The 25328-nt window shown below is 37.6% G+C and overlaps 1 protein-coding gene across 6 annotated transcripts in view; it reads left to right on the top strand.

Annotated features, from left to right (window-relative positions):
* The window catches only part of pi4kab (phosphatidylinositol 4-kinase, catalytic, alpha b), a 62858-nt gene extending 38974 nt beyond the window's left edge, over nucleotides 1-23884 (top strand). For 4 of the 6 annotated variants that reach the window (XM_066643542.1, XM_066643541.1, XM_066643546.1 and 1 more), the window contains 25 exons: nucleotides 1163-1319; nucleotides 2312-2439; nucleotides 2770-2928; nucleotides 3837-3988; nucleotides 4201-4308; nucleotides 4424-4551; nucleotides 6352-6510; nucleotides 6711-6790; nucleotides 7693-7892; nucleotides 8791-8881; nucleotides 10217-10384; nucleotides 10571-10624; nucleotides 14641-14761; nucleotides 14866-14995; nucleotides 17297-17367; nucleotides 17508-17580; nucleotides 17820-17890; nucleotides 18000-18106; nucleotides 18205-18309; nucleotides 18524-18649; nucleotides 18779-18899; nucleotides 19207-19366; nucleotides 19467-19556; nucleotides 19666-19749; nucleotides 22274-23884. In XM_066643542.1, coding sequence (XP_066499639.1) covers nucleotides 1163-1319; nucleotides 2312-2439; nucleotides 2770-2928; nucleotides 3837-3988; nucleotides 4201-4308; nucleotides 4424-4551; nucleotides 6352-6510; nucleotides 6711-6790; nucleotides 7693-7892; nucleotides 8791-8881; nucleotides 10217-10384; nucleotides 10571-10624; nucleotides 14641-14761; nucleotides 14866-14995; nucleotides 17297-17367; nucleotides 17508-17580; nucleotides 17820-17890; nucleotides 18000-18106; nucleotides 18205-18309; nucleotides 18524-18649; nucleotides 18779-18899; nucleotides 19207-19366; nucleotides 19467-19556; nucleotides 19666-19749; nucleotides 22274-22325 — 2895 coding nt within the window. In that variant the 3' untranslated portion in view covers nucleotides 22326-23884. Of the gene's footprint in view, nucleotides 1-1162; nucleotides 1320-2311; nucleotides 2440-2769; nucleotides 2929-3836; nucleotides 3989-4200; nucleotides 4309-4423; nucleotides 4552-6351; nucleotides 6511-6710; nucleotides 6791-7692; nucleotides 7893-8790; nucleotides 8882-9099; nucleotides 9772-10216; nucleotides 10385-10570; nucleotides 10625-14640; nucleotides 14762-14865; nucleotides 14996-17296; nucleotides 17368-17507; nucleotides 17581-17819; nucleotides 17891-17999; nucleotides 18107-18204; nucleotides 18310-18523; nucleotides 18650-18778; nucleotides 18900-19206; nucleotides 19367-19466; nucleotides 19557-19665; nucleotides 19750-22273 lie in introns of those variants that run through there. The other 2 variants (XR_010795316.1, XM_066643544.1) reach the window with 2 other exon arrangements.
* Nucleotides 23885-25328: the final 1444 nt, after the last annotated feature.

Here is a 25328-nt window from a genome sequence, read left to right as displayed (position 1 = left end):
CACGACGATCTGCTCCCCGCAAACTAAACACACGGCTTTACCTCTCACTTCAGTAAATAAATACTTAGCAGTCCAATTTTTGTTGAAAACCCTGCATTCGGCATCTACATTTCTTTTTTAGCATGAGCAGACGTTTCTGAGGGCTAAAGTCGTCTTGTGACTTGCTAGTGACAACGATCAAATCACGCCCATGCCTCAATATACGTTTTGCGTCATCATGTACGTAAATAAAAAAACAACTTCAAAATAAAAGCAATGCAGCTTCAGTCCATGCATCAGGTAAAATAAGAAAATATGTTTATTTTGTCATTTCCAATTAACGTTACACGGGCCGGTCAGAGTCAATCAAAGGGCCGTATGCGGCCCGGGGGCCGTACAATGCCCAGGTTTGTTCTAGGTGAAGGTATAATGAACTTACAAAAAGGCATTTCATTTTCTCTGACAGCTAGAGTGGTGATAACCTCACACACTCCAGGGTCCCTCATAGACAATGAATGCAGGACAGAAAATGGGGTTAGGTGTGAAATTTGACAGTTCCTGGTGTATTAAGTCTAATCATGTGAATATCGGGGGCAGTAGCTTGAAAATTGACTAAATTAACATTGACTTGATAAAATGTCTATGCACACATTTCAGTGCATTCCTGTGGGAGTGTTTGGTCAATAAATGCATATTTTAAAAAATAAATGTATTAAAAACTACAAATCCCGTCAACTCCAAAAATACATAACACTCACTGCTGAGATCTTCAAAACTCAATTTGAACAGATTCTGTATATTTTAGTCATTTGGGCTGCATTAATTGAAGAAAAGGATAAGTAGATATGAGAAGAAGCATGCGGATTAAAAACATTACTAGATTTGTGTTTTGTGAAGGAAATACATAATGCTTGAGCTGAGATTTTTTGCGTGCAATGCATTTTGTTCCTAAGTTCATGAAGATATTTTAAGGATATTTAGTGGGCCTAAAGTAAAAATTCCTATGGGCATATTTAAATACATTTTCAGTTTATTTCTGTTTTAATCATCTTTTTAATAAAGGAGCCAGTACTTTCCACCAAATATTTGTCCTTTAGTCAGGTTTAGGGGGAGGCCCAGGCTGATTTCAATGTAGGACATTATAGGTATGATAATACGTTATTCAATTTGTACATATGTGCAGGTGGCAGGTATGTTGCAGTTTGCTGCAACCACACACAGTGAATCTGACCTATGTAGACTGATGGTCAAACAGATGAGTGAAGCTTTAGAAGTCAACGACTCAGATGCCTTCACAAAGAGCATGTTCAAAATGACAGCTCTGCTCATCAGTGCTAAAGGTAACATGTGTTTCTGCACATATTACATTAAAGGTGCATATAATAATATATCAAATTAAATACAATTTTTCATTACCCTAAGTGGCGGCACGGTGACGCAGCAGGTAGTGTCGTAGTCACACAGCTCCAGGGGCCTGGAGGTTGTGGGTTCGATTCCCGCTCCGGGTGACTGTCTGTGAGGAGTTGGTGTGTTCTCCCCGTGTCCACGTGGGTTTCCTCCGGGTGCTCCGGTTTCCTCCCACAGTCCAAAAAAAAAACCACACGTTGGTAGGTGGATTGGCGACTCAAAAGTGTCCCTAGGGTGTGTGTGTGTGTGTGTGTGTGTGTGTGTGTGTGTGTGTCTGTGTGTGTCTGTGTTGCCCTGTGCAGAACTGGCACCCCTGACTTGGATAAGCGGTTACAGATAATGAATGAATGAATGACCCTAAGTTAACTGTTGCCACAGTTAATCTATATTCATCAGACAATGCTTTAGATTTTGAAACATTGCTTATTGCGTAACACAACTAGAGCATTATTGAGACCAGGTTACAATAGAGGCTGTAGATTCAGTGCTACCAATCCCAGTACTGAGGGGTTTTATACCCTTTACTTTTAAAAATAATAGTGCTAGATAAGGTTCTTTTGTGTAACGCCATAGAAGAATCACTTTTGGTTCAATAAAGAGCCATTTTTGCTAATACATTTAAATGGATAAAGAACCTTAATATTGTAATGGATTTTTAAACTTTTTAAAGGTTCCTCACACTCACACATCTCTTTAAAAAATGGTTCTTTATGGAAACAAAAATGGTTCTTCTATGGTATCACTCGAACCATTTGTAGCTGTTCAGGAGCATCCCATTTTATTTACTGTGTGTACAGTTTTGAATGAATATTATAGCAGTGGGTGTAATTCCATTGCAAAACTGGCCAAGCAACTTTTGGACACCAAATCTGATTTAAAAAAAATAAATAATTATAAATTTCATATATCCACTGTGTCTCCGTAGATGTCGATCCTCAGCTGCTGCACCACCTGTGTTGGTCTCCTCTGAAGATGTTCACTGAACATGGTATGGAGACAGCTATTGCCTGCTGGGAGTGGTTCCTTGCTGCTCGTAATGGAGTGGAAGTCCCGGTAATGCATCTCACACACACAGTTTGTGGGCATTTCACTGATTTATTTTGTAGAGAATTACCTTATGTATAAGTACTACTAGCCTAATCCTAACCCTTACACGAACCTTTAACCTTGCCACATTTGTTCACCTTAAAATTGATATTTGAAATGAAAATTTATATCTGGTCCCCACAATGTGATACTTTCCCAGAACACACACACACACACACATTGCATGTGCAATGTGCACATACATTTCACTCCCTTGTGTAATGGTTTTTGCAGTTTTGCAATGTTATTAAAGCCACGTTGTTTATATGTGAATCTTGCTATTGTATTTGTGTCTAGTTTATGCGTGAGATGGCAGGGGCTTGGCACATGACAGTAGAACTGAAGATGGGCCTGTTTTCAGAGGCAGAGTTGGAGGCAGATCCTCTAGCAGCCTCAGAGGAAAGTCAGCCTATGCCTCACCCTCCAGACGTTGTTCCACACACTCTCTGGATAGAGGTGAGTGTTTGGTTTTATATTAGGGCCTTATTATTAGGGATTGGAGAAACTGGAGTGTTGTGATATATTATGGCTTTCTATATTTACACTGGAGTAAAAAAGTTCCAAAAAATTTTTTGAATGGTCTCACTGAAACCTGGAAATAAACAAAAGATATTTTTGAATTTTGAAAATAAATTGGGAAACACTAGTTATGTCATATTAAATTTCTGTTATTATTCATATATAAGCAAAATTTTATAAGGATTTTACATTTCTCTGAAATAGTTTTGCTGATCTGAGGCATGTGGTGCTACAGGTAGTGCCATAATCATACAGGGTATTGAGATCCTGGTTTCTGATTTCCTCCCACAGTCCAAAAACATATGTTGGTAGGTGAATTGTCTATGCCAAAATTGTCCACAAGTCTGAGAGTGGCTAAATAAGTATGTGATGAGTTGTGATTGGATTGTTGCTCTCTCCAGAGTGTGTTTCTGCCCTGTGCCCTACAATTCAAAGTAGGTTCTAGACCCTCAGTGATCCCCTTCAGGATTAACAGAAGATGAATGTGTGACAGTTATGCTGATAAATGGCCATTAGAAATTTTGTATTAAATCATAAAATAGTGTTAAACTGAAGCATTGTCACTAGAGGTCTCTCTTTTAGAACTTAGCTTATCTTATCTTAGAGCTTGTAGTGAGTTTAATTACAATTTAACCCCTTGCACCTAGGAAACAATTAAACTACCATTTTATGTTCCTTGTTCAGAAAGATGATATAGATTCTCTTTCTTGCTGACAGAGAATGGTGTAGTCTTCCTGATATTTGTCAGGACATTCTCTTTCATATATGAGGAATTAATATCAGCATTGCTTTTGGAGATCTCAGATTGTTTTAAATCAAACAACAAAGCATGTGTTTGTGTTCAGTTTCTAGTGCAGAGGTTTGAGATTGCAAAGTATTGCAGTGAAGATCAGGTGGAAATATTCACTGGACTCCTCCAGAGGGCACTCTCCCTCAGTGTTGGTGGAGCTAAGAGCTGCTTAAACCGGCATGTTGCTGCCATAGGACCCCGTTTCAGGTAACAAAAACACTAAAAATAAATAAAATAAAATAAATAAGTAGCTCAGGGAAGCATTTATTTTAAACTATCAATACATTACTGTACACAACAAAGGATAATACATTGTATATTATATCTTCTTTGGCATAGTGCAGTTACAGATTAATATAACTGCCACAGAATCATATAATTGTGTGACATACCTCTAAAGTAAATTGTGCATGTTTTAGGCTCCTGACTTTAGGTCTGACCCTTCTACATGCTGATGTTGTGACAAATGCTACGATACGCAATGTCCTCAGAGAGAAGATTTACTCTACAGCTTTTGATTATTTCAGGTACACACACACACACACACACACACAGACAAGCAAATAGTGAGAAATCTGTGTCATATATAAAATTCCTTTTCTAAAAGCTGGTTATATAGCTTTTTATTTGTGTGTTCATCAGTGTTGCTTCAAGGTTCCCTACTCAGACAGAGAAGCGTCTGCGTGAAGACATCAGCATCATAATCAAGTTTTATGCTTGTCTGTTGTCTGACAAGAAATACCTCACAGCCAACCAGCTTGTCCCACCAGGTACTCAATTAAAAGGCCATACAAATAGAATAAACAGTTTGTAAAAACATTCAACCTATAGTAGCATTAACATAGTGGTGGTTCTTTTGTTGACATAAGGTTGTAAGTTTAATGTGTAGATTTTGAAAAGATTGAAGCAGCTCACACCTGATCTCCGAAAGGATGACTTTGCAATTATCAGTAGAGCTTAACAGATTGGTAAAATATCAGTAATAATATGATAATATTATGGTAACAAATAGAATTTACCCGTAAATTTATTGTGAATTTCTTAGTTGTTAATAAACAATTAGTGTAAAATGTACTCATTCTCTTGTTTTTGCTTTGTTTCTGACCTGTTACATCATTAAATGGCACAATGCGATGTACAGTCATGACTAATGCCTGAAATTAGAGTGAAACTCTAAGCTGTTATTCCTTTAAACAACAGATTCCTGTTTTGCATCTAATTCCTTAATTATTGCATCCTGCATCAAGTAACAACATCCAGTCTTCAGAATAATGTTGTAGTGCGTGGTTGTTGTAGTCAGTAAACCTTTTGCATTCTATGTGGAAGCTTAGGATTCAAATCAGATCAGAGTTCAGATCAGAAGGAACTGGTTCCATTTGTGTAAACCACAGATTAGTAAGAACTGATACTATTCTGAATCAAAGCAGAAAAAGAAAACTTTACTGTACTGTTCCTATAACCATACAATTATTAATCCAAAAGTAGTACAGAAATTCTGATGCAATTATAATATCACAAAATTAGTAACTAATTCCATAAAAGAATAAATATTTAGTAATAACTACAAGACAAAACAAATAGAACTAGAATGAACACCTACAATTACAACTTGTTACCATTATAATGCTGTTGCTGTCCAATGAAAAACATGTACAGGGTGAATCAAAAGTTGCAGTTCACTCTTTTATTTCAGAAGCAAAAGGAAAAATTACATAACTGAATACCCCAGCAAGTAGTGGGTGGGGGCCTATCTTTTAGACTATGTTCAGAAATTGCGCGTCATCTTGAAAGCCGCCATATTGGAAAGTTTTTCCAATGGGAAAGTGGTCATGTAGTATATTACCAAAAAAACAGTAATATATCTGTTGTGGTTCAAAAGTTATCAACACAGAAATTTCAGAACTTTTGTTGTTCATTACAGACTTGTTACAGGCTTGATCAGACCATAAATTCTCAATGCCATCTTCGGTCAGAGTGGATGGGAACATTGCTCAGCGGTATCTGACAATGCTACAGGAAATATTCTTTGATATGCTCATGACCACTTTTCCACTGTATAAACCTTCCCTTGATCGAATATGACCACTATGTTCCAGACATAGCCTAAAAGATAGGCCTTCCTCACCCATTGCTTGCTGGTATATTCAGATATGTCATTTTACTTTCGTTTCTGAAATAAAAGGTTGTCCTGCACCTTTTCACACTCCCCGTATCTCCCAAAATATTAAAGAGAAGGAAAAACCCAAGTTAAACCTAAGTTAAAATAAAAAGATTTTGGAGCATTTCTATTGGTCCATTCATCTTGATATTTGCACACAGTATGAAGGACAGCTGCTTTGTGCAAATGATGTAGTAAACCAAAAATTGCCATATTTATTCCCACTTTTTTGTAGATACATATATTACTATCCAATTATTATTAATAGTACCAAAAAGTGTAATTATATACCCAAGCTTTTTGATCAGTTTAATGCCACTTTCAGCATTTTTGTGTTCACAACATTTGTGCTTTTGTGTATTATATCGTTATAAAAAACATGTATTGTGCATTTCATCACTGGGCTTTTCAGATCCTCAGGATTTGTCTGTGAACAGTCTGTCAGTGATGGCTGTGGCAGATTCCCGAAGCAGCCTGGATGCTGCTGTTGGCTCCAGACAGCCAGCCACACAAGGCTGGATCAACACTTATCCTCTCTCCAGCGGAATGTCCACTCTGTCAAAGAAATCAGGTAAAAACACATAATTGATGCTTGAACAAGAAGTTATGAAGTTATTGAACAAGAATTTTTTTTTTTTTTTTGTGAGGAAGAACACAAATAAACCAAGTTTATTGTTATTTTATGGGGTATTGTGTGTGTGTGTGTGTGTGTGTGTGTGTGTGTGTGTGTATATATATATATAAACAATGCATTGTTTTTCCCTTTTTAAGGTCTGTCCAAGAAGAGCAACAGAGGGTCTCAGCTACACAAATACTACATGAAGCGAAGAACACTGTTGCTAGCTTTACTGGTGTGTCAAATCACTTACATGACTTACATTATGTTGTATTTGCTTAACTTTATAATTTTAGACTAAACTATATAGTTTGCTATAGCTAACCACATAAGTTATGAATGGAAATGGCTAATTAAATTTCACCACAGCTGCCATTTCAAACCAGTGGAAGTTTTTTAACAGTGCCATGAAAAATGATGGAAAAAAAGGGAATGTTAATTACTGATTTTGTTACAATGAATAATGGTGGAAGTAGAAAATCTTTAGTATCAAGTATGTTTTTTTATATTGGAGTGGGATTGGGACCAAAACATTCTGTCCTATTCCCTGGGGTAGTTGGAAAAACGGGGGCAGTGTCATGAAGGAAGAATGTTTTCTCTTTCCTTAAAATTAATAGCTGAAATGCCTTTGAGCTACTCATTACATGCTCTTCAGGTGTGTGAGTTCACTGCTCTGTGTACAGTTATTACTTGTGTGTGTGTGTGTGTGTGTGTGTGTGTGTGTGAATTCATTGATATGGTTGGATTAAATTAAGTTTTGCTCCTTTCTATTGGGCATGAGAGCTATACAATGACAATAAAGGTATTTTTCTTCATTAATATTCTTTATTCTCTTGGGGCCAAAATATATAAGTGACTAAATCAGCTATAAAGCCATTAGAAACATTACACAAAATATCCAGGATATAAATTTATGGCATGTGTCCAAATTATGGTTTTAACAGTTGAATGGTCTCTCAGCATGGTGAGTTTTGGTATGGAGGGTTCCCTTTTCTTCATCTGGCTTCTTCTTACAGTGCAAAGATAAAAGTCAAAGGTATAAATGGGTAGATTTTTTTAAAATGTGAATTGTGTATGTAATCCTTGAATATTATGACTTTGTGAATTTGATGGATAATACAGTCAATCTTTGTGTAGGCCAGTGAAGTGGAACGGCTGACCACATGGTATAACCCCCTGGGCACACAGGAGCTGCAGATATTAGCCGAGCAGTCGGTTGAGACGAGTATAGCCAACTGGAGGTCCAAATACATCAGCCTGACTGAGAAACAGTGGAAGGACAATGTCAACCTTGCCTGGAGTATAGCACCTTACCTTGCCCTTCAACTGCCTGGCAGGTTCAGTACAAATCCCTGTTTCCACATATTCCTGATATGGAATTTATATTGAGATGATGGCTTTTCCTGTAACTGTACTATAAGTAGGGACAATTTTAAAAGTCTATTATCAGAAAACAAGACCAAAATACACAGAAAAATTGTCACTGTGGTTGTACCTTTTGCTGTCACTGTGGTGCTACCCTCAAGGGTACATTTCTGTACCTTCAGTTAGGGAACACTTATTGTACCATATTATATATAAATTCTAGATTTTAAAAGTTGTGTTGAATTCATACATTCCATTTGATCTCCAGGACATATATTACGTTCTTTTTTTTTACACAGTCCTATAATGAAAGATTACCGATAACCGAAGATTTTTGTCAGGAAATGGGAACAAGAGACATGGACGACTACTCCTAGAGGGACAGGGTTTGGGGACAAAACTTTTGGAACTTTCTCACGTCATATCACTTCATACCATAGTACAAACCCCTTTCACAGAGAAGTTGGGATGCTGTGGAAAAAATTTAAATTTAATGCAATCATTTTGCATTATATTTAATTAAACTTTGTTTAAAAACTCAGAAATGGAATTGGTTTTGACAAAAGAATGGCCATTTTGTACATATCAGCATTACATTTCGAAAAAATTGGGATAGGTCTAAAAATCTGAAAAAAATATGATGCTAAAAAAAGGGGAAAAAGACACAATTAAGAGTCTTTCAAAAGCAGGGTAAATGGTCAAACAACTCATGAATAAGGTACCCCAAGGGTACACTGAAACATTAGGCATAGAAATCCTGATATATATATATATATATATATATATATATATATATATATATATATATATTATTTATTTTATTTTTTGTAATATATATATTTTTTTTATTTACATTTTTTTTTCTCCAAGGTTTAAGAACTCTGAGGCTATTGTGTCTGAGGTCACACGGCTGGTGCGCATGGACCCTGGAGCAGTGAGTGATGTTCCAGAAGCTGTAAAGGTATTACATTTAGTACAAAAGCATATTTTTGTGACCCTCTTACTAGGAACGGTTTATTAAAGCATATGCATCTTGGAAATACATAGGAAACAATCCCTTTAGGATACAGTGATTTTGGAAACTCTATGCTTGAAAAATATAAAATAACAGTAGACATATTTGAGCAAATTTTATTATCATTCATTCATTCATTATCTGTAACCGCTTATCCAATTCAGGGACGCAGTGGGTCCAGAGCCTACCTGGAATCATTGGGCGCAAGGCAGGAATACACCCTGGAGGGGGCGGCAGTCGTTTACAGGGCAACACAGACACACACACGTTCACTCACACACACGGACACTTTTGAGTCGCCAATCCACCTGCAACGTGTTTTTGGACTGTGGGAGGAAACCGGAGCACCCAGAGGAAACCCACACAGACAAGGGGAGAACACACCAAACTCCTCACAGACACTCACCCAGAGCGGGAATCGAACCCACAACCTCCAGGTCCCTGGAGCTGTGTGACTGCAACACTACGTACTGTGCCACCATTACAAATATACATTAAGCAAATTATTGTTCATGTGTATGTGACCAATTAATACGCCAGTAATATTAGGTGTTGAAACCAATATTTTTTTTCTTGTGTAACATATAATTGCATTTCAAAATTCAAACATTCTGCCACCCATTTTATTGTAACGGTGGTGTAGTATTAAAATGACAATTGTCAATTTTAAAATGTATTTGTCACTGCATTCATTTCATTAAGGAAAATGTGTTGCAAAAGCATGTGCATTGTTTTGTTCTTGGGGATAATACTGTGTTCAAAATACATGTGAATTCAGTGTTAGTGCTTTGTTATTGAAGTTTTAATTACAAAGCAACATTTACAATAAAGTGTCAATAGAGTGAGAATATTTTAATTTTTAACTTTCTGCATAGTATAATGCAAATGAATATGGAAATGGAGCAATCTAAAATAACAATATTCAGAATGGAATTCAAATAAAAAAGTAATTACTTCCTTCATGTTCTTGAAATATATATATATATATATATATATATATATATATATATATTCACTGTCCAATAAAAAACGTTTATCTCCATTTTAGTTGATTTTTAATTTACTTCATCATTTCAAGACATTTCAAGCAGCTTTTCTTCACATTGTGTGACAATTTCATGATGAAAATGAAAATCCTTTGGACAGCGATGACGATCAGTTGTAAAAAAAAAAAATGCAGTGGAAGGCAGGAAAAGTGGTTCTTTGTTTCAGCTCTAAAGAGCAAACTGGCTGCACAAGTCAAGATCAAGTGTTTTAAGATGTGTACGCACTCTTTTGCAGTTTCTAGTGTCATGGCACACCATTGATGCAGACTCTCCAGAGCTGAGTCACATCCTTTGCTGGGCACCTGCAGATCCACCTACAGGATTGTCTTACTTCTCCAGCATGTACCCTCCTCACCCTCTCACTGCTCAGTACGCTGTACGAGTCCTGCGATCCTTCCCACCTGTATGTAATATTTTATTTTATTTAGCATATATAGCATATTTATTTATACATTTAATTTGCATTCTATTTTACTGCTTTGTTTTTTAATTGTACTGGAGTTCATTTTATATTCCCTTTTGAAAAATTATAGATCTCTGCAACCTGTGCTATTTTTTTTTATAGATTTCTTTCCATCTCTTTCCACAGGATGCCATTTTGTTTTACATCCCACAAATTGTTCAAGCACTCCGCTATGACAAGGTGGGGTGTGTGTGTGTGTGTTTGCGCGTGGGTGCGTGAATGCAATTATCTCAATTCAATATTAATTTACAAAATATAAGTTACAAAAATTACTAATGACAATTTTTGTTTTTCATAATCTTTTTATTGCTTATTCAAAAGTGTAGAAGACATAGATACAAACATAAACAACCCAAAGAACACACATAAAGAATATAAGTAATAAAATGTAAATACATTAATTAAAATAAAAGGTGGTGAGGTGTTAAAGGAGTCAGAGAATATGAGGATCAGGAGGAGGGACTATTCATGTCATCTGCTGGAAGATGGAGAGACAAAGAAGGTAGACAATTCTACAAATTGTCCACCAGCCCTTCAAACTAAACATAATTCTTTCGAGGCGCAAAAAGAAAACATCTCAACAAGAGGGAATGTGAGGGAGGGGCACAGTATTTCCAAAAGAGGAGGATTCTTTGCCTTCTTGCCAGCAACAAAGTGAATGCTACTGTATCTAACTACCAGTACTCAACTGCATGATGTCAATAGTATTGGTTCAGCCGTTTGTTAAAAACAGCAGAAGAAGTAAAATACACAAGGCCCTAAAATCTTCTTAGCATGTGACATGTTAAAGTGTCGCTGGGTCCTCACAGCACGGACACGTAGGCTTCACCTCAGGGTAAATCCGTGCTGATTTAGCATTGCAAATATGAGCTCTGTGGAGAATCTTCAGTTGCATCAGATTAGGGCTGGGCAATTAATCAACATTCAGAACTTCTAATCAACATAATCTTGTCTACATCGATTATATTGATTATTTTTAATCTGTTATGTCCCCAGTGTGTGTTCCTGTACTGTACCTTTAAAACCATGCTACAAAATGTAGTCACATGATTCTCCGCCTATCTGCCACATGGAAGCAACCTAAACGCTGAGGCCGACCAAGCGTCTCAAGCAGCTCATACAAAAAACATGCTGCAATTGGACTATAATTAAGACGACACTGAACACAAATTCAAAGTCAAATGTAATGAAAAAAATGCTAAGAAAAAAAAAAAAAAAGCTTCATTGACCAAAGCACAATCACATGCCAAATATAAACAGTGCTCAAAAAACAAAAGAGGAACAAGCTCCCAACAACATTAGAAAAAATATCCCAGCTTTAATTCTGGAGCATATTTACATTATAAGCCTCCTGACTGAAGAAGGATCAAAAATACAAAAACAAAATAATCATTTATTAATCGTAATCATGGTAAAATGTACAATTAATCGCGATATTGATTTTGAGCTCATATCGCCCAGCACAACAACAGATTTAGTCTAGCACAGAAGGACAAATTATTAACTCTAGCTAGAGTTTGAGTCCACCAATTCCAGACCCAACTCCTCACATCTTATCTTAATCTCTGAACTTACTAATTTGTTATCAAAAATTGAGATAAGCCCACTCTCAGCCTGCACTGTAAAAATTTCTTCCCAGAGAAGAGCTGGGGGTACTGTGGGAACATGAGGAAAAAAGGATTATGCGCAATGATGAACCAAAATAAGTCATTTCTAGGGAGATTATATTTTGCAGCCTCATAGAGATCTCTGAAAGTACAAATGCCCAGTCGCTTACAAATTGTGAATCTAGAGTCCGAGAATGCAAGTTTGAATGAATGTTTATTGAATATGGGGCTCCGATCGGAGGCAAGACTGGGATATGGGTAGAAAGGAATACACCAGGACACAGACAGAAGATGAGAGACAAGGAGATTCCATACTACACCATGCCGTTTGTGGAGGTTTATGCCAGAGAACCAGTTTTTGTATATTAGCTGCAAAATAGTAATACATAAAATTGGGGAGAGCCAGGCCACCCAAAGAACAGAGACACTATTCATCTTAATACAATGAATCCTATCCGTTAAAAAAAGAGGGAGGGTATTCCACTTTTGGAAATCACTGCTCATTTTAGTAATTAAACAAGAGAAATTAGCTTCTTGAATGGAAGATATTTTACATGTGAGGTTAACACCCAAATATTTAAATCCGTTGGGCGCCAACTTAAAAGGAATTTTTGCTTGGGTAAAGGTAAAGGACACAATATTAATTGGATAAAATACACTTTTGGAACAATTTTATTTGTAACCGGTATAGGTGCCTAATTCTTCTAAAATGGAGTTGATGACTGGAATAGCTGAAAAGGGTGGCTTATATATATCAAAAGGTCATCCACATAGAGAGAGACCTTGTTCTTGATTCCATACTGCATGACTCCCTCTATATTGGGAGTTGTTTTAAGTGCAATTGAAAGGGGTTCTAGTGTTATGGTGAAAATCAGGGGCGAGATGGGGCATCCCTGACGCATACCTCTATACATGTAACAATAATTTGAGTATACAAACTTTGTATGAACTCAGGTTAATGGTGAAACATACAGTAACTTGATCTAATGCATAAGCATATATCCAGATTTTTTGAGAAATAAAAATAAGTACTCACATTCTATTTACAAAGACCTCTGCGTCTAGGGAGACAGTTGCTTTAGGAACCCGTGAAAGATCAGATGAATATACTAAATTTAAAAGTCTTTTGATATTGGAAAACAAGTGTCGTCCTCTAATAAATCCTGTTTGATCTTCCACTATAATAGAGGGGAGCACAACCTCAATTCGTTTGGGCAAAATATTTGCTAAGATTTTATGCTTGTTGCAAAATAGATAATGGGACTATATGAGCTGCAGAGTATAGGATTTTTATATTTAAAATAAGAGAAAAGTATTCATTGAGTACTTTCAGTAATCGAAGGGATGTGAGAAAAAGGGTGTCAGGCCCTGTAGATTTACCACTACACAGAGCTCTAATAGCTTCACAGAGTTCTACCATAGTGAGTGGGTGATCTTATTCCTGAGCCAATATGGGTTCTAAAATTAGAAGGTCTAATTTATCTAGAAATGAGTGAATCACAGCAATATCGCACAAGCCATCAGAGGTATATTTATATACTGGGGTGAGTCACTAAATTGAGTATTTCTGTCTTTGTGTATTAACATAGAAGCAGCCTACCTCCTCAACTGGAGTGATAGTAATCATCCACTCATTTCCCCATATTCATTAAAAAAAAAAAAACAAAAAAAAAAAAAAAAACCTGACAGCATAGGATAAAAGCTTCAGCTTAATTGATAGAGAGCAATTGGAATTAGGCTTGGAGATGCAGCCTTTTTTTAGTCAGTTCTAGAGTAGGGCTACTAGAGATCTGGTCATCTAAATGAAGAATAGCATGCGAAATATTGTGTAACTTCCTCTTGTTGCTTTTCTTAATATAAGAGGAATAAGTAATTATTTGACCAAAACTAACTGCTTTAAGTGATTCCCACAGTACAGGATTAGAAATATTAGTATATATTAATATTAGTATCTATTAAAAAATTAATGGAATCTGAAATCCTGTGCAGAAGTTCTCTTCTGAGAGTAATGTTGGGTTGAACCGCCACGGAGGACAATCATACTGATATAAGGTAAAGGTGAGGTCCATCTGCAAATGTGCATGATCTGAGATCACTCGATATTCGATTCAGGTAACAAACTGCATGAGTTCACGAGTAATGAAAAAATAATCAATTTGGGAGAATGAGGAGTGTACTTGGGTAAAGGAGATAGACCTTGGAATATGATGGAGCTCATGCCATGGATCAACACATTTGGTAAACCAAACATGGTAAAGAGGGATAACAATGATGCCATTTTTAAGTTGTTGTTGATGTTGGGTTTGACCGGTCTAATGTGGGGTTAATGACACCATGTCTGCTCCAAAAATTTGTTTATGCATGTTTATGTTAGGAATGATAGACAGCAATCCTATCCAGAAAATCAATCCCAATTTGTTGCGTATATGTTGACTAGTGTTATTTGAACTTGGAAACGTTATCCCACTACAATAACATATCTACTGGGCTGATCAGAAAATGTTGAAAGGTATAAAGTGATAATGAGATTTTTTTATGCAGATATTGGAATTTGTGTTTTGTTTTTTTTTTCCTCCCCCCATGCTGCAGATGGGCTATGTCCGAGAGTATATCCTTTGGGCAGCACAGAAGTCACAACTTTTGGCTCATCAGTTCATTTGGAACATGAAAACCAACATATATACAGATGAAGAGGGACACCAGAAAGACCGTAACCAATTGTTCTTTTTCTTTTTCATATTTTAAAGGAAGTGAAACTGAAAGGTCTGTGTTCAAAACTGTTTATTTTCCCTGCTGTTTGTGTGGTTTCTTTAGCGGATATTGGAGAGCTGTTGGAGCAATTGGTTGAGGAGATCATGGGCTCTTTGTCTGGTCCTGCCAAAGATTTCTACCAGCGCGAGTTTGAGTTCTTCAACAAGATCACCAATGTGTCAGCTATAATAAAGTATGAGCTGTAATCCTCTATTACATTTCTGTTTAATATAGTGCCTCACCAACATGCATAACCCCTTAATCCATGTAAAGCATGACAAGATGAAAATCCTCATCTTAATATTAGTAGTAAGAATTATGAATATTATCTATTTATATTTATGCCAGAGTGAAATAATTCTCCTTCAAATGCTAAACATTACACATGCGGCTCCGTAATTTACTGTCCACTTACATTGATGACTACGCTCTTTCCCCCGTGCAACAAATACATTGATGTCTCAAAACACAGCTCAAGTAAAGCAACACAAAGCAGTTTTGTAGCAGTGAAAACTCAGCATGAACATGAGACAAAAACCATATGACCATAAGATTAACTAAACCTCCAAAATAAAATCCTCCCTCATTTGGTCAACAATAACTTTAGTATGACACAAGTAATATGACTTTATTAGAGAGATTAGCCAGTGGCATAGAGAAGAAAAGCCATAAATTAAATGCTATTTCTCACAACACACACACACACACACAAACAACCGCACAGAGAGAGGGACAGTCTACATTACACTTCAAAATGTATTGCCCTTTGATTCAGTTAATCACTCCATTCTAATAAATAGATGGATGGACAGCAGAGGGTTCATAGGCCATTGCATGTCTTATAGTGTGGTTTACAAATTATTTTTATCTTAAATCACAACAAGTGAATGTGTTACAAGGGTGCATACCTTATGTTTTTATATTTTTTTTCTCCCTCACCAGTACAAAAAATACAACTTTATTCATAGTCACTTGCTTGGATGAATTAAACACTAGAAAAGGAATCATTGTTCATTCACTGCACCAATCCCCTTTCTTCCTGCTGGCCAAGGGGATCAAATTGGCAACTTTCCAGTCCCGAGACCATTTCCCTAACTTGGAGCTGCTGAGTTCATAATGGGGAGGAGGCCCCAGGGCAGACCAAGAACACAATGGAGAGACTACATGTCTCGACTGGCCTGGGAACGCCTCTGTATACCCCCGGAGGAGCTGGAGACGGTGGCTGGTGAAAGGGAGGTCTGGGTTTCTTTGCTCCGACTGCATCCCCCACGACCCGGACCCGGATAAGCGGTGGATAATGGATGGATGGATGGATGAAAGTAATTGGGAATGACAGCAACTTAGCCATAAAGTGGAAGGCCATGAGTAGAACCAGTGGATGCTGAGGCGCATAGTGCGCATAGGTTAGCAGTTCTCTGCAAAGTCAGTCACTACAGACTTCCAAATTCATGTGGCCTTCAGATTAGGTTTCCATAGCCAAGCAGCTGCATATGGTCCTCACATCACCAAGTCGGGATATGTTCTCTGGAGTAACGAATCACACTATTCCTCCTGGCAATTCAGTGACTGGTCTGGGGTTGGCAGTTGCCAGGAGAATGGTACTAAAATTGACTGCATTGTGCCAAATGTAAAGTTTGATGGAGGGGAATTATTTTTCAGGAGTTAAGATGGCCCCTTAGTTCCAGTGAAAGGAATCCTTAATGCTTCAGCATACCAAGACATTTTGCACAATTTCATGCTCCCAAGTTTGTGGGAACGTTTTGGGCCCCTTCCTGTTACAAAATGACTACGCACCAGTACACAAAGCTAGGTCCATAGAGGCTTGGATGAGAAAGGTTGGTCTGGAAGAGTCCTGACCTCAACCCGATAGAAAACCTTTTGGATGAATTAGAGAGGAGATTGCAAGCTAGGCCTTCTCGTCCAACATCAGTGTCTGACTTCACAAATATGCTTCTGGGAGAATGGTAAAATTTATTTTAAAGAGTTTAAGCTGTTATAGCTGCAAAGGGTAGGCAGACATTTTATTAAACCGTATGGATTAAGAATGGGATGCCACTCAAGTTCGTTTTTGGCAATATAGGATGAGTGTTAACTTAAATTGCTGCCCATTATTATAGCACGTCTGAACCCCTTTTGAGTACTGTTTTAAGCATATCCTAACATTGACTGTTAGTTAACCCATCTGATGAGCATGTTACTTTGTGTATCAAAATATATGTGCTTTGCACTGTACTGTGTCCATCCACTTTTTTCATCTACATTACATCTACACTAGTTCATTCAAGTTCATTCATTGATTCATTTGTCTTCTGGGCACCAGTCCAACGTAGTGCACCTGTTCAAGCTTCTGATATTTTTTCAATAAATAGGTAATGGTTTGTTTATGCTTGTTTTCAAAACCAGAATATAAAATCAGAAGCACTTTTTGTTGTCTTTTTTTCTGAAATCTGCACATAGCTCTTTAACAAATACTCAAATACTTTGATCCTTTCAGACCAATTCCTAAAGGTGATGAGAGGAAGAGAGCGTGTCTCAGAGCGCTGTCTGAAATTAAGGTCCAACCAGGTTAACACTTACTTTTCCGTTTCCTCACCTATTATTATCATCGTTAATGTTCATATTTCATGATTACAGAACCACTGTTTTATTAATGAACACTGCTGTGCATTTTGAAGATTTATTTAATGTAACCTTTTTATCTTCAGGATGTTACTTGCCCAGTAACCCAGAAGCCATCGTTTTAGACATTGACTACAAGTCTGGAACACCAATGCAAAGGTAAGTATTACTTAGTGATGGGAAAATGATTATAGGTTCTGTATATTTATCAAAACGTACATTAAATAGCCACTTTATTAGAAACACCTGTTGCCGTGAATAGCCTTTTGAAAGTTGTAATAAATCCAGCAGTAACACTGGCATGTATAAAGATGCCAGTTTTCTTTCTTTTCACACCTGGAAGTCACTTACTGCTGTATTTAACAGTAAATGTATATATAATTTTGTTTTCCTGCCAGTGCTGCAAAAGCTCCATACTTAGCCAAATTTAAGGTGAAGCGTTGTGGAGTCAGTGAGCTGGAGAAAGAAGGTAGAAACCACTTTATGTAGCATTTTTGTTTAAATTGTAGAGCAAAAATGTAAACCTTAATAGAAAATATGTGTTGGAAAATAGAAAAATATGTCTGCATTTGTTACAGGTCTACTGTGTAGGTCAGATTCACTGGAGGAAGCTCGCAGTATGGAAGAGGCTCGAAGGATTTGTTGGCAGGCAGCTATCTTTAAAGTAGGAGACGACTGTCGGCAGGTATCTCTTTACATTGCCTTATTTTATTCTTACTCCTCAAGCCTTCTAGGTTTTATACATCTCTCTCTCTCTCTCTCTCTCTCTCTTTCTCTTCCTAGGACATGTTGGCTTTGCAGATCATTGGTCTCTTTAAAAACATCTTTCAGCTGGTCGGACTGGATTTGTTTGTCTTTCCATACAGAGTAGTTGCAACAGCACCAGGTGTGAGTGTTCTATGGTCTTTCAAACCTATTTAGCTATCTTTAGATATATTTCACTATTATATTATTCCCACGACCACTGGGTAGCAAAAAGTGTCCCCAGTCGGTTTACAACTTTCAGCAGAAACACATTTGGCTCAGAGAATTAAGCTTCACAGATAAAATGAGAGTGCCTCTGTTGATTTTCTCACATTTTGATTTGCTTTTCTGGCTGCAGTGTGGTGTCATTGAGTGTATCCCAGACTGTAAGTCCAGGGATCAGTTGGGTCGTCAAACAGACTTTGGCATGTATGACTACTTCAGAAACCAGTACGGAGATGAGTTTTCGTTGGCTTTCCAGAAGGTCATAGCAGCTCCATTCTCTTTTTCTTATGGATGGTTTACAAATATTTTGCCTTTAATTATTATGTTTCTTATTATGTACAAATTTATTTCTATGTGTGTGTGTTGCATACATAATATTGTGAAATAGGCACGGTATAACTTTATCCGGAGCATGGCGGCGTATAGCCTGTTACTTTTCCTGCTTCAGATTAAGGACAGACACAATGGCAACATCATGCTGGACAGCCAGGGACATATAATTCACATAGGTAAGTGTTTACTCAGCCCACATTAAAAGTGATTCTTTTGTCAGAAATATAATTTACAGTTTCCACAATCCAGTTGTATCAAATCACAATCAAATCATTTGCACTAGAGGGGATGTGAAAAAATGTTGGGCGATACATTAAATACACTTAACAGAGCACTAGTTAGTATTTTTAGTTTCAGATTACAGCCTCAAAATCATTGTGATGTTTCACTGACCTTTACAAATTTTCCTTTAAATGATAACTTGCATTATATCCTGTATGATCATATTAGTCTCATTCACACACGTGTGTGTGTATTCCACAGATTTTGGCTTCATGTTTGAAAGTTCTCCTGGTGGAAATCTGGGATGGGAACCTGACATTAAGCTCACTGATGAGATGGTGATGATCATGGGAGGAAAGATGGAGGCCACACCCTTCAAATGGTTCATGGAGATGTGTGTGCGTGGCTACCTGGCTGTCAGGTCTGATATGTACACTATGCTGTGAACATTTGTGAAAATTAAAAAATTTGGACAGTGGTGTTAATTAATTTGTATTAATTTTTTCTGCTCTGGGTTTTAGGCCGTACATGGAAGCTGTGGTTTCCTTGGTAACACTCATGTTAGACACTGGCCTTCCGTGTTTCCGTGGTCAGACCATCAAACTACTGAAGTGAGCTTAGCAGCCATGATTGAGCAGTATACATCATAGGCAGATTACATCACAATTTTTGTACGTGGAAAAGAATTTTACTCATGTCTTTGAGTGTGTTTGCTTGCAGGCAGCGTTTTAACCCCAGCATGAGTGAGAAAGAAGCTGCTGTCTTCATGATTAAAGTCATCCAGAACTGCTTCCTTAGCAGCAGGTTGTCTCTCTCTCTCTCTCTCTAGGGATGTTTTCTCTCTTTAACTGATCAAGACAAAAACAATTTGCATGCTAATAGCACTGGATACGTTTCATGGAGGAATTTGATCCACTCAACTAGTAGGAAAATGTGGGAGAAGGCAAATGCTTATCCTCCTCCAAAATCCATAGCTGAGGTGCCCTTGAGAAAGGAAGCTACCTCCCAAGTGCTCCCTGGGCATTGGGACAGTTACCTGCCTCTCTGGGTGTGTGTACTCACTGCCCAGTGTGTGGGTGTATTTTTTCTCAGTGCCACGGATGGGTTAAATGCAGGGCAAATTTTGTTGTATTTTGTGCAAAACCAACAAAAAGCAAGCCTGTGAGGAGTTTAGTTTGTTCTCCCTGTGTCCTTGTGGGTTTCCTCTGGGTGTTCTGGTTTTGAACCATGGTCCAAAAACACATGTTGGTACTTGGATTGGTTACTCAAGTGTCCAAAGGTGTGGGTGAATGTGTGAGTGTGTGTTGCCCTGTGAAGGACTGGCGGTCCCTACAGGGTGTGTTCCAGTGGCGATTGCTTTAAGACTGCAAGGGAAGCTCAGCTTCCCCTAAAATGTCAAAAAATAAGTGATCAAATATATACTGTTGTGTGTACATGTCGTTGAATAAATATGCACTACAACGCGCTCAACTTTTGTTCAGAATCAGCTTCTTATCACTGGTAAAGACGCGGCTTTCCTCTCAATCATTCGCGCAGATTCACAGTGATTTAAACAGTGAGGATGCTGAGTGTCCACAGAGTTCAATGGAGAAGCAGCGAAGTGCTGGGCTTTGTCCTGCCCATCGGATGCTCAGCGTCTCTGGGGGTCTATGGGGCAGTGGGCTGGCCTCGGCTGGCCCGGACGCTCAGCTTCTGCATGATGATTGGATGATCTGTCTGAAGCTGAATCCCTTTTTGATTGACAGCGAAATGAGTGAATCAGCGACCCTTTCGTGTAAAGATCCGTGGGAGCATCTGTTTTATTCTGTTCTGCGTTGAACCAGACTTTTTTAAATCTCTTAGCGACATTTTCTTTGTTAAAAACGACTAGCGACAAATCGAGCTTCTATTTCTGGTGGGTTTTTGTAGCTGCTTGTGTTTGGAGACTGACTTCTATCACTCTTTCTGACTTCTATCGCAGTTTCTAGCGAGTGCTGCTGAGCCCCTCCACCGTCACAAAGCACTCACAGGCGGACACACTTCATATGGGCCAAGGCCGTTTAAGCAGCCTAGCTCTGCTGGCCATTGAGAAGACACTAGTCAAGTCCCTGGAAAAGACGCCTTGTTGGTACGACAGGGTCACAGATCATTTTGTTGAAAAGGAACGGAGGGTAGAATTTACGTATAAATAAACCGACACATTTTATGATGTAGGCCGAAATTGAGCTTCCCCTCCTTGAAAGACCAGCATCCGCCACTGGTGTGTTCCCACCTTGCGCCTAATGATTCTTGGTAGGCTCCGGACCCACCGCAACCCTGAACTGGATAAGCAGTTACAGACAATGAATGAATTTACATGCACTAAATAAGGTACAAAAATAATGTGCATGTGTTTTACATATCAAAAACAATGTGTCACACTAGAAATTACAATACAGATGCCAGTGGGAAACCACAAACTATTATCCTATATTTCTAAGCTTTAGCTGAAAAAAGAATGCTGTAATTTTTTCCCTTTGTCTTTATGTTTAAATTTATGAATGCTCTGTAATAATATATTGTAAAAGAGCTTAAGATTTAACATAATTTTTATAACAAGTTGTTTCAAATGAAATGGTAAACCACAGGAAAGTGATACAATTTGGTATTTAATCTTGTATGGTTTTGTTCTTCTACAGCTAGTCTCTGAACAAAGTCTGCATGTAAGGTTACCTTTAAGTCACATGCCATGGGTTCAGAAGGGCCTGAATAAACACTCAAAATATATGCAATGGCTGCAAGATGGTTTAAACTTCTTCACCCACAATTACATTGCAATGACACATGGAAACTGAACCTTACAGGAGCACTGAGAAGAATGACAGGTGGAGTAGCTCTGTAAAGGAACACTACGTAAAAATCCAAATTCATTCATTCGTTAAGTCGTTCAGCAAAGTCACGGTAGGTCCAGAGCCTACCCGGAATAATTGGGTGCAAGGCAGAAACGCACCCTGGACATGGTGCCAGTCTGTAGCATGGTAACACACACTCACACATTCACACCTGTGGACAATTTAGCACTGTCAATGCAGAAGAATCCGGTGCACCCAGAGGAAATCCTTGCAGATACAGGGAGAACACACCAAACTCCTCACCGACAATTGCCCAAGACAGAGCTTTCTCACCTAGTGTTCCTCCTATTTTATTTTCTGTCAGTTCTCTTTCTCAACACTGCTGTTATCTCAATTTGAAGCCTCCTCATCAGCTTAATTGTTAGTTGTTGCCAATTTCTAATAGCATTACTAGTTTGCAAAGGAATTTTTTCATGAGCATTTGGTTTATATGTTTTATTTATTTATTTTTTTTTCAGGAGCAAAACTTATGATATGATCCAGTACTACCAAAACCAAATCCCATACTGAGGACCAAATTGGCACTTGTGTGTTTGAGTAAAAACAGTAGTGACTGGCATCAAGGGCAGCCAATTAACATGAACACCTGGACACCTGCTGAAACCAGATAAGCAATGTGTGCTTGTGTATATTTGTGTGCACCTGTGTGTGTGAAAGTACACATTTTACCATTTGTGTGTGCAAAGGTAATAATTTTTAAACTTTGCCCCTCTTAATATCTTTATACAAAATTATTTATTTGTGCAATTTAATCAGCCAACAATAAATTCATTTGAACAGGTCTGTAATTGATGACACACAATGTGATTTTTCAGGCATACATGTTGTTTTATTTCTGTTTTATTGATGCAAATAACAATTTTCTGACTACACTTGCAGTAACTAAAATGAATCTTTGGCTGTTCCCACAGCTAGAATTCTTTTTTTTTTTTTTTTTTTTTTTTCCTCCCCCTTTTGGATACAAATGATATGTTTTCTGCTTTGCCACTAATTGTCCAACAGCAGCCAAACAAGGCGAGCTTCAGATTTTCTAGCAATTTGCAAAAGGACTCTGAATATTAGATAGTGAATAAATTGCAAATAATTTATTTTTAAATCACAATGCACAAAACTAAAAATCTTATGTCAAAAACAAAACAATGATCGGAATGCATAGGTTTGCTGGGGAAAAAAAGTATGAATATTTTGTATTTCCTTGTTTACTTACATGGTTTTGGTGTGTAATGGCCTTTACTTTTTCTTCTAATATCCTATGTGTTTTATAAGCCTGAAATCCACTTGCATTAAGAGTAAATGGTATAAACATGGGTAGCTATAAACATACCCTGCACGTTGGATTCAAAGGCTTTGAGAATGCAGTACAATGTTACTTTTGTGTCAGTTTTACAGATTTTTTTTTTCTTTTTCTTTAGCACTTGTAATTTTGTTTCTGTGTAGTGCCACATGTGATTGCTAAATGGAGTTCACAGTGCACTTGCTAGTAGGACACCTGATTTTTATGATTTGAATATCCTTATTCTTGTAGTGATATATATTTTCTAACATATCAGTGAGAAATTTACATTTATTTTGGATATAAATTAAACATGTTTCAGTCTGTAAAATACATATTACACTGTGATGGGTTTGCAACTTGTAGTTTTCGTTAGATTGTTTGGTAGTTCTTCATCAGTAGACTTCAGTTTAATTGTGCAATGTGCATGATGATGGGATGTGTTTAAATCAAGAGTTAATGGACATATTTCTTAATAATTGTCATTTGAATTATAAAGCCCTACAAATAATATTTTGCTTTTTCTGATGATTCCAGCTATTTCAGTTCTTGGAGTTTCTTTTTTTTTGTCTGTTTATATCTGAACCTATTACAGCTCAATTGAATGTCCTCTTTAATCATTCACAGCTTGTTTACAGTATGTGCCTGTTTGTTTGTTGTGAGAAGTTAATTGTGGAGTGATTTTAATATTTGTACAATGTTCATCTTTTTCTCATCTTTTTTACTCTGCAGTGTCTCTGGATGTTTATGAATTGTAATTGTTAATATGAAAATGTTAAATTAATAAATTATTCAGTGGCGACAAAATGTGTCCTGGTTTTTATTCCCACATACTGTATCTGGAATAATAAATATGCTAAGACTTATTTAAGTAAACACGTGTTGTTCTCCTCAGCTGACTGGAGTGAATATTTTTTGTAAGACTGCTAGAAGGCGCCTTTAAGTTGAACAGCACTATACACCAATCAGACAATGACCTCCTTTACACTCATTGTCCATTTTCAGCTCAACGTAAGGTGAGGGTGCACTTTGCAGTTATCCAGATGTGGACTGATGTCCCTCTGTTTCTCTGTATTTGTGATCCACTTTCACACTTTTTGTTTCTCCAGTTTCCTGTAGGACCCACATTGGACCATCATAGACTTGCCATTGTTTGGGTTGTGGATCATTCCACAACCTGCACTGACACTGTGTTGTTCTATTGCTGTATTTGTAGACTATTTAACCAAACAAACATTTCTGGCATCACGCTGTAACCTGTAATGAAGAACTGGAGACTAACGGGCCAATTAAAATCTTACAGCGGGCCGTATTTGGCCCTGGGGCCTTTTCCTTGTGCACCCCTGGGTTGAAGGATATGAAACAGTTCCCAAGGAGTAACAGATTCTGTTACTACTTTTCTGTTCTTTTCTGTTTCTACTTTTACCTATAATGTGTAGCCTGGAATACAGCTTCTTATCAGCAGGCGTAATTACGTCTTTCCCAGCAGCAGATTTCTTTTTTGTTTTGGCCTGGTCACTAAAGGTATTCAGTTTTGATGGAAGCAAATATGTCCACTGACAGCGATGAAAGTCTTTGGCACATAAACATTGTAACTGTGTTTTCCCCTTGGTCCTGAACTGCAAGCAAATCCTTCTGAATCTTCAGTTGCAACAGTCTCAGAGGTAAGACACAATGCCATCTTGGTGTGTGTCAAAAGGGATTCAGTATAGAATCTAGGCTGGACATGATTCTGTTCACAACCTTTTCATCAACATAAATATGTGTGCTGTCTTGTCATTTCTGTATTTCAGGAGATTTGCCTGCCATTGACTCACATTGTCTTGCTATGACAGCCCTTTCATGTTGTGAAAATATCCAGCGATAACACAATTCTGTGTTATCCCTGTCCAACCACCCTTTGTCATAGAATCTCTGTTGCATGTTTGCTCAATAGCCTGGTGACAAGAAATTGAGGCAAATCCATGCACATTTTGACACTGGAGAGTCCACTGGCCTTTTACACTAAGCTCACTGTGGTAAGAAGGTGTGAGGTCATAGGTAAAAATAAATAAATAAAAATCTCGTCATAAGGAGCGCTGTTGACAGATGAAGCTGCCAGTTCATTTCTCGTGTTGCACTCACAAACATTGAGTATCTGCACCGTATCAATTTATGAACTCCAGAAAACAAATGTTGGGTTTTCTGCACTTCTCCATTTCAGAAAGTCCTCATATTGTCAAAAGGACTCAAAATATTGT

Source organism: Hoplias malabaricus, chromosome 14 (assembly GCF_029633855.1).
Source record: "Hoplias malabaricus isolate fHopMal1 chromosome 14, fHopMal1.hap1, whole genome shotgun sequence".
Taxonomy (NCBI): Eukaryota; Metazoa; Chordata; class Actinopteri; order Characiformes; family Erythrinidae; genus Hoplias; species Hoplias malabaricus.
This window is presented reverse-complemented; position numbering and strand designations above follow the sequence as displayed.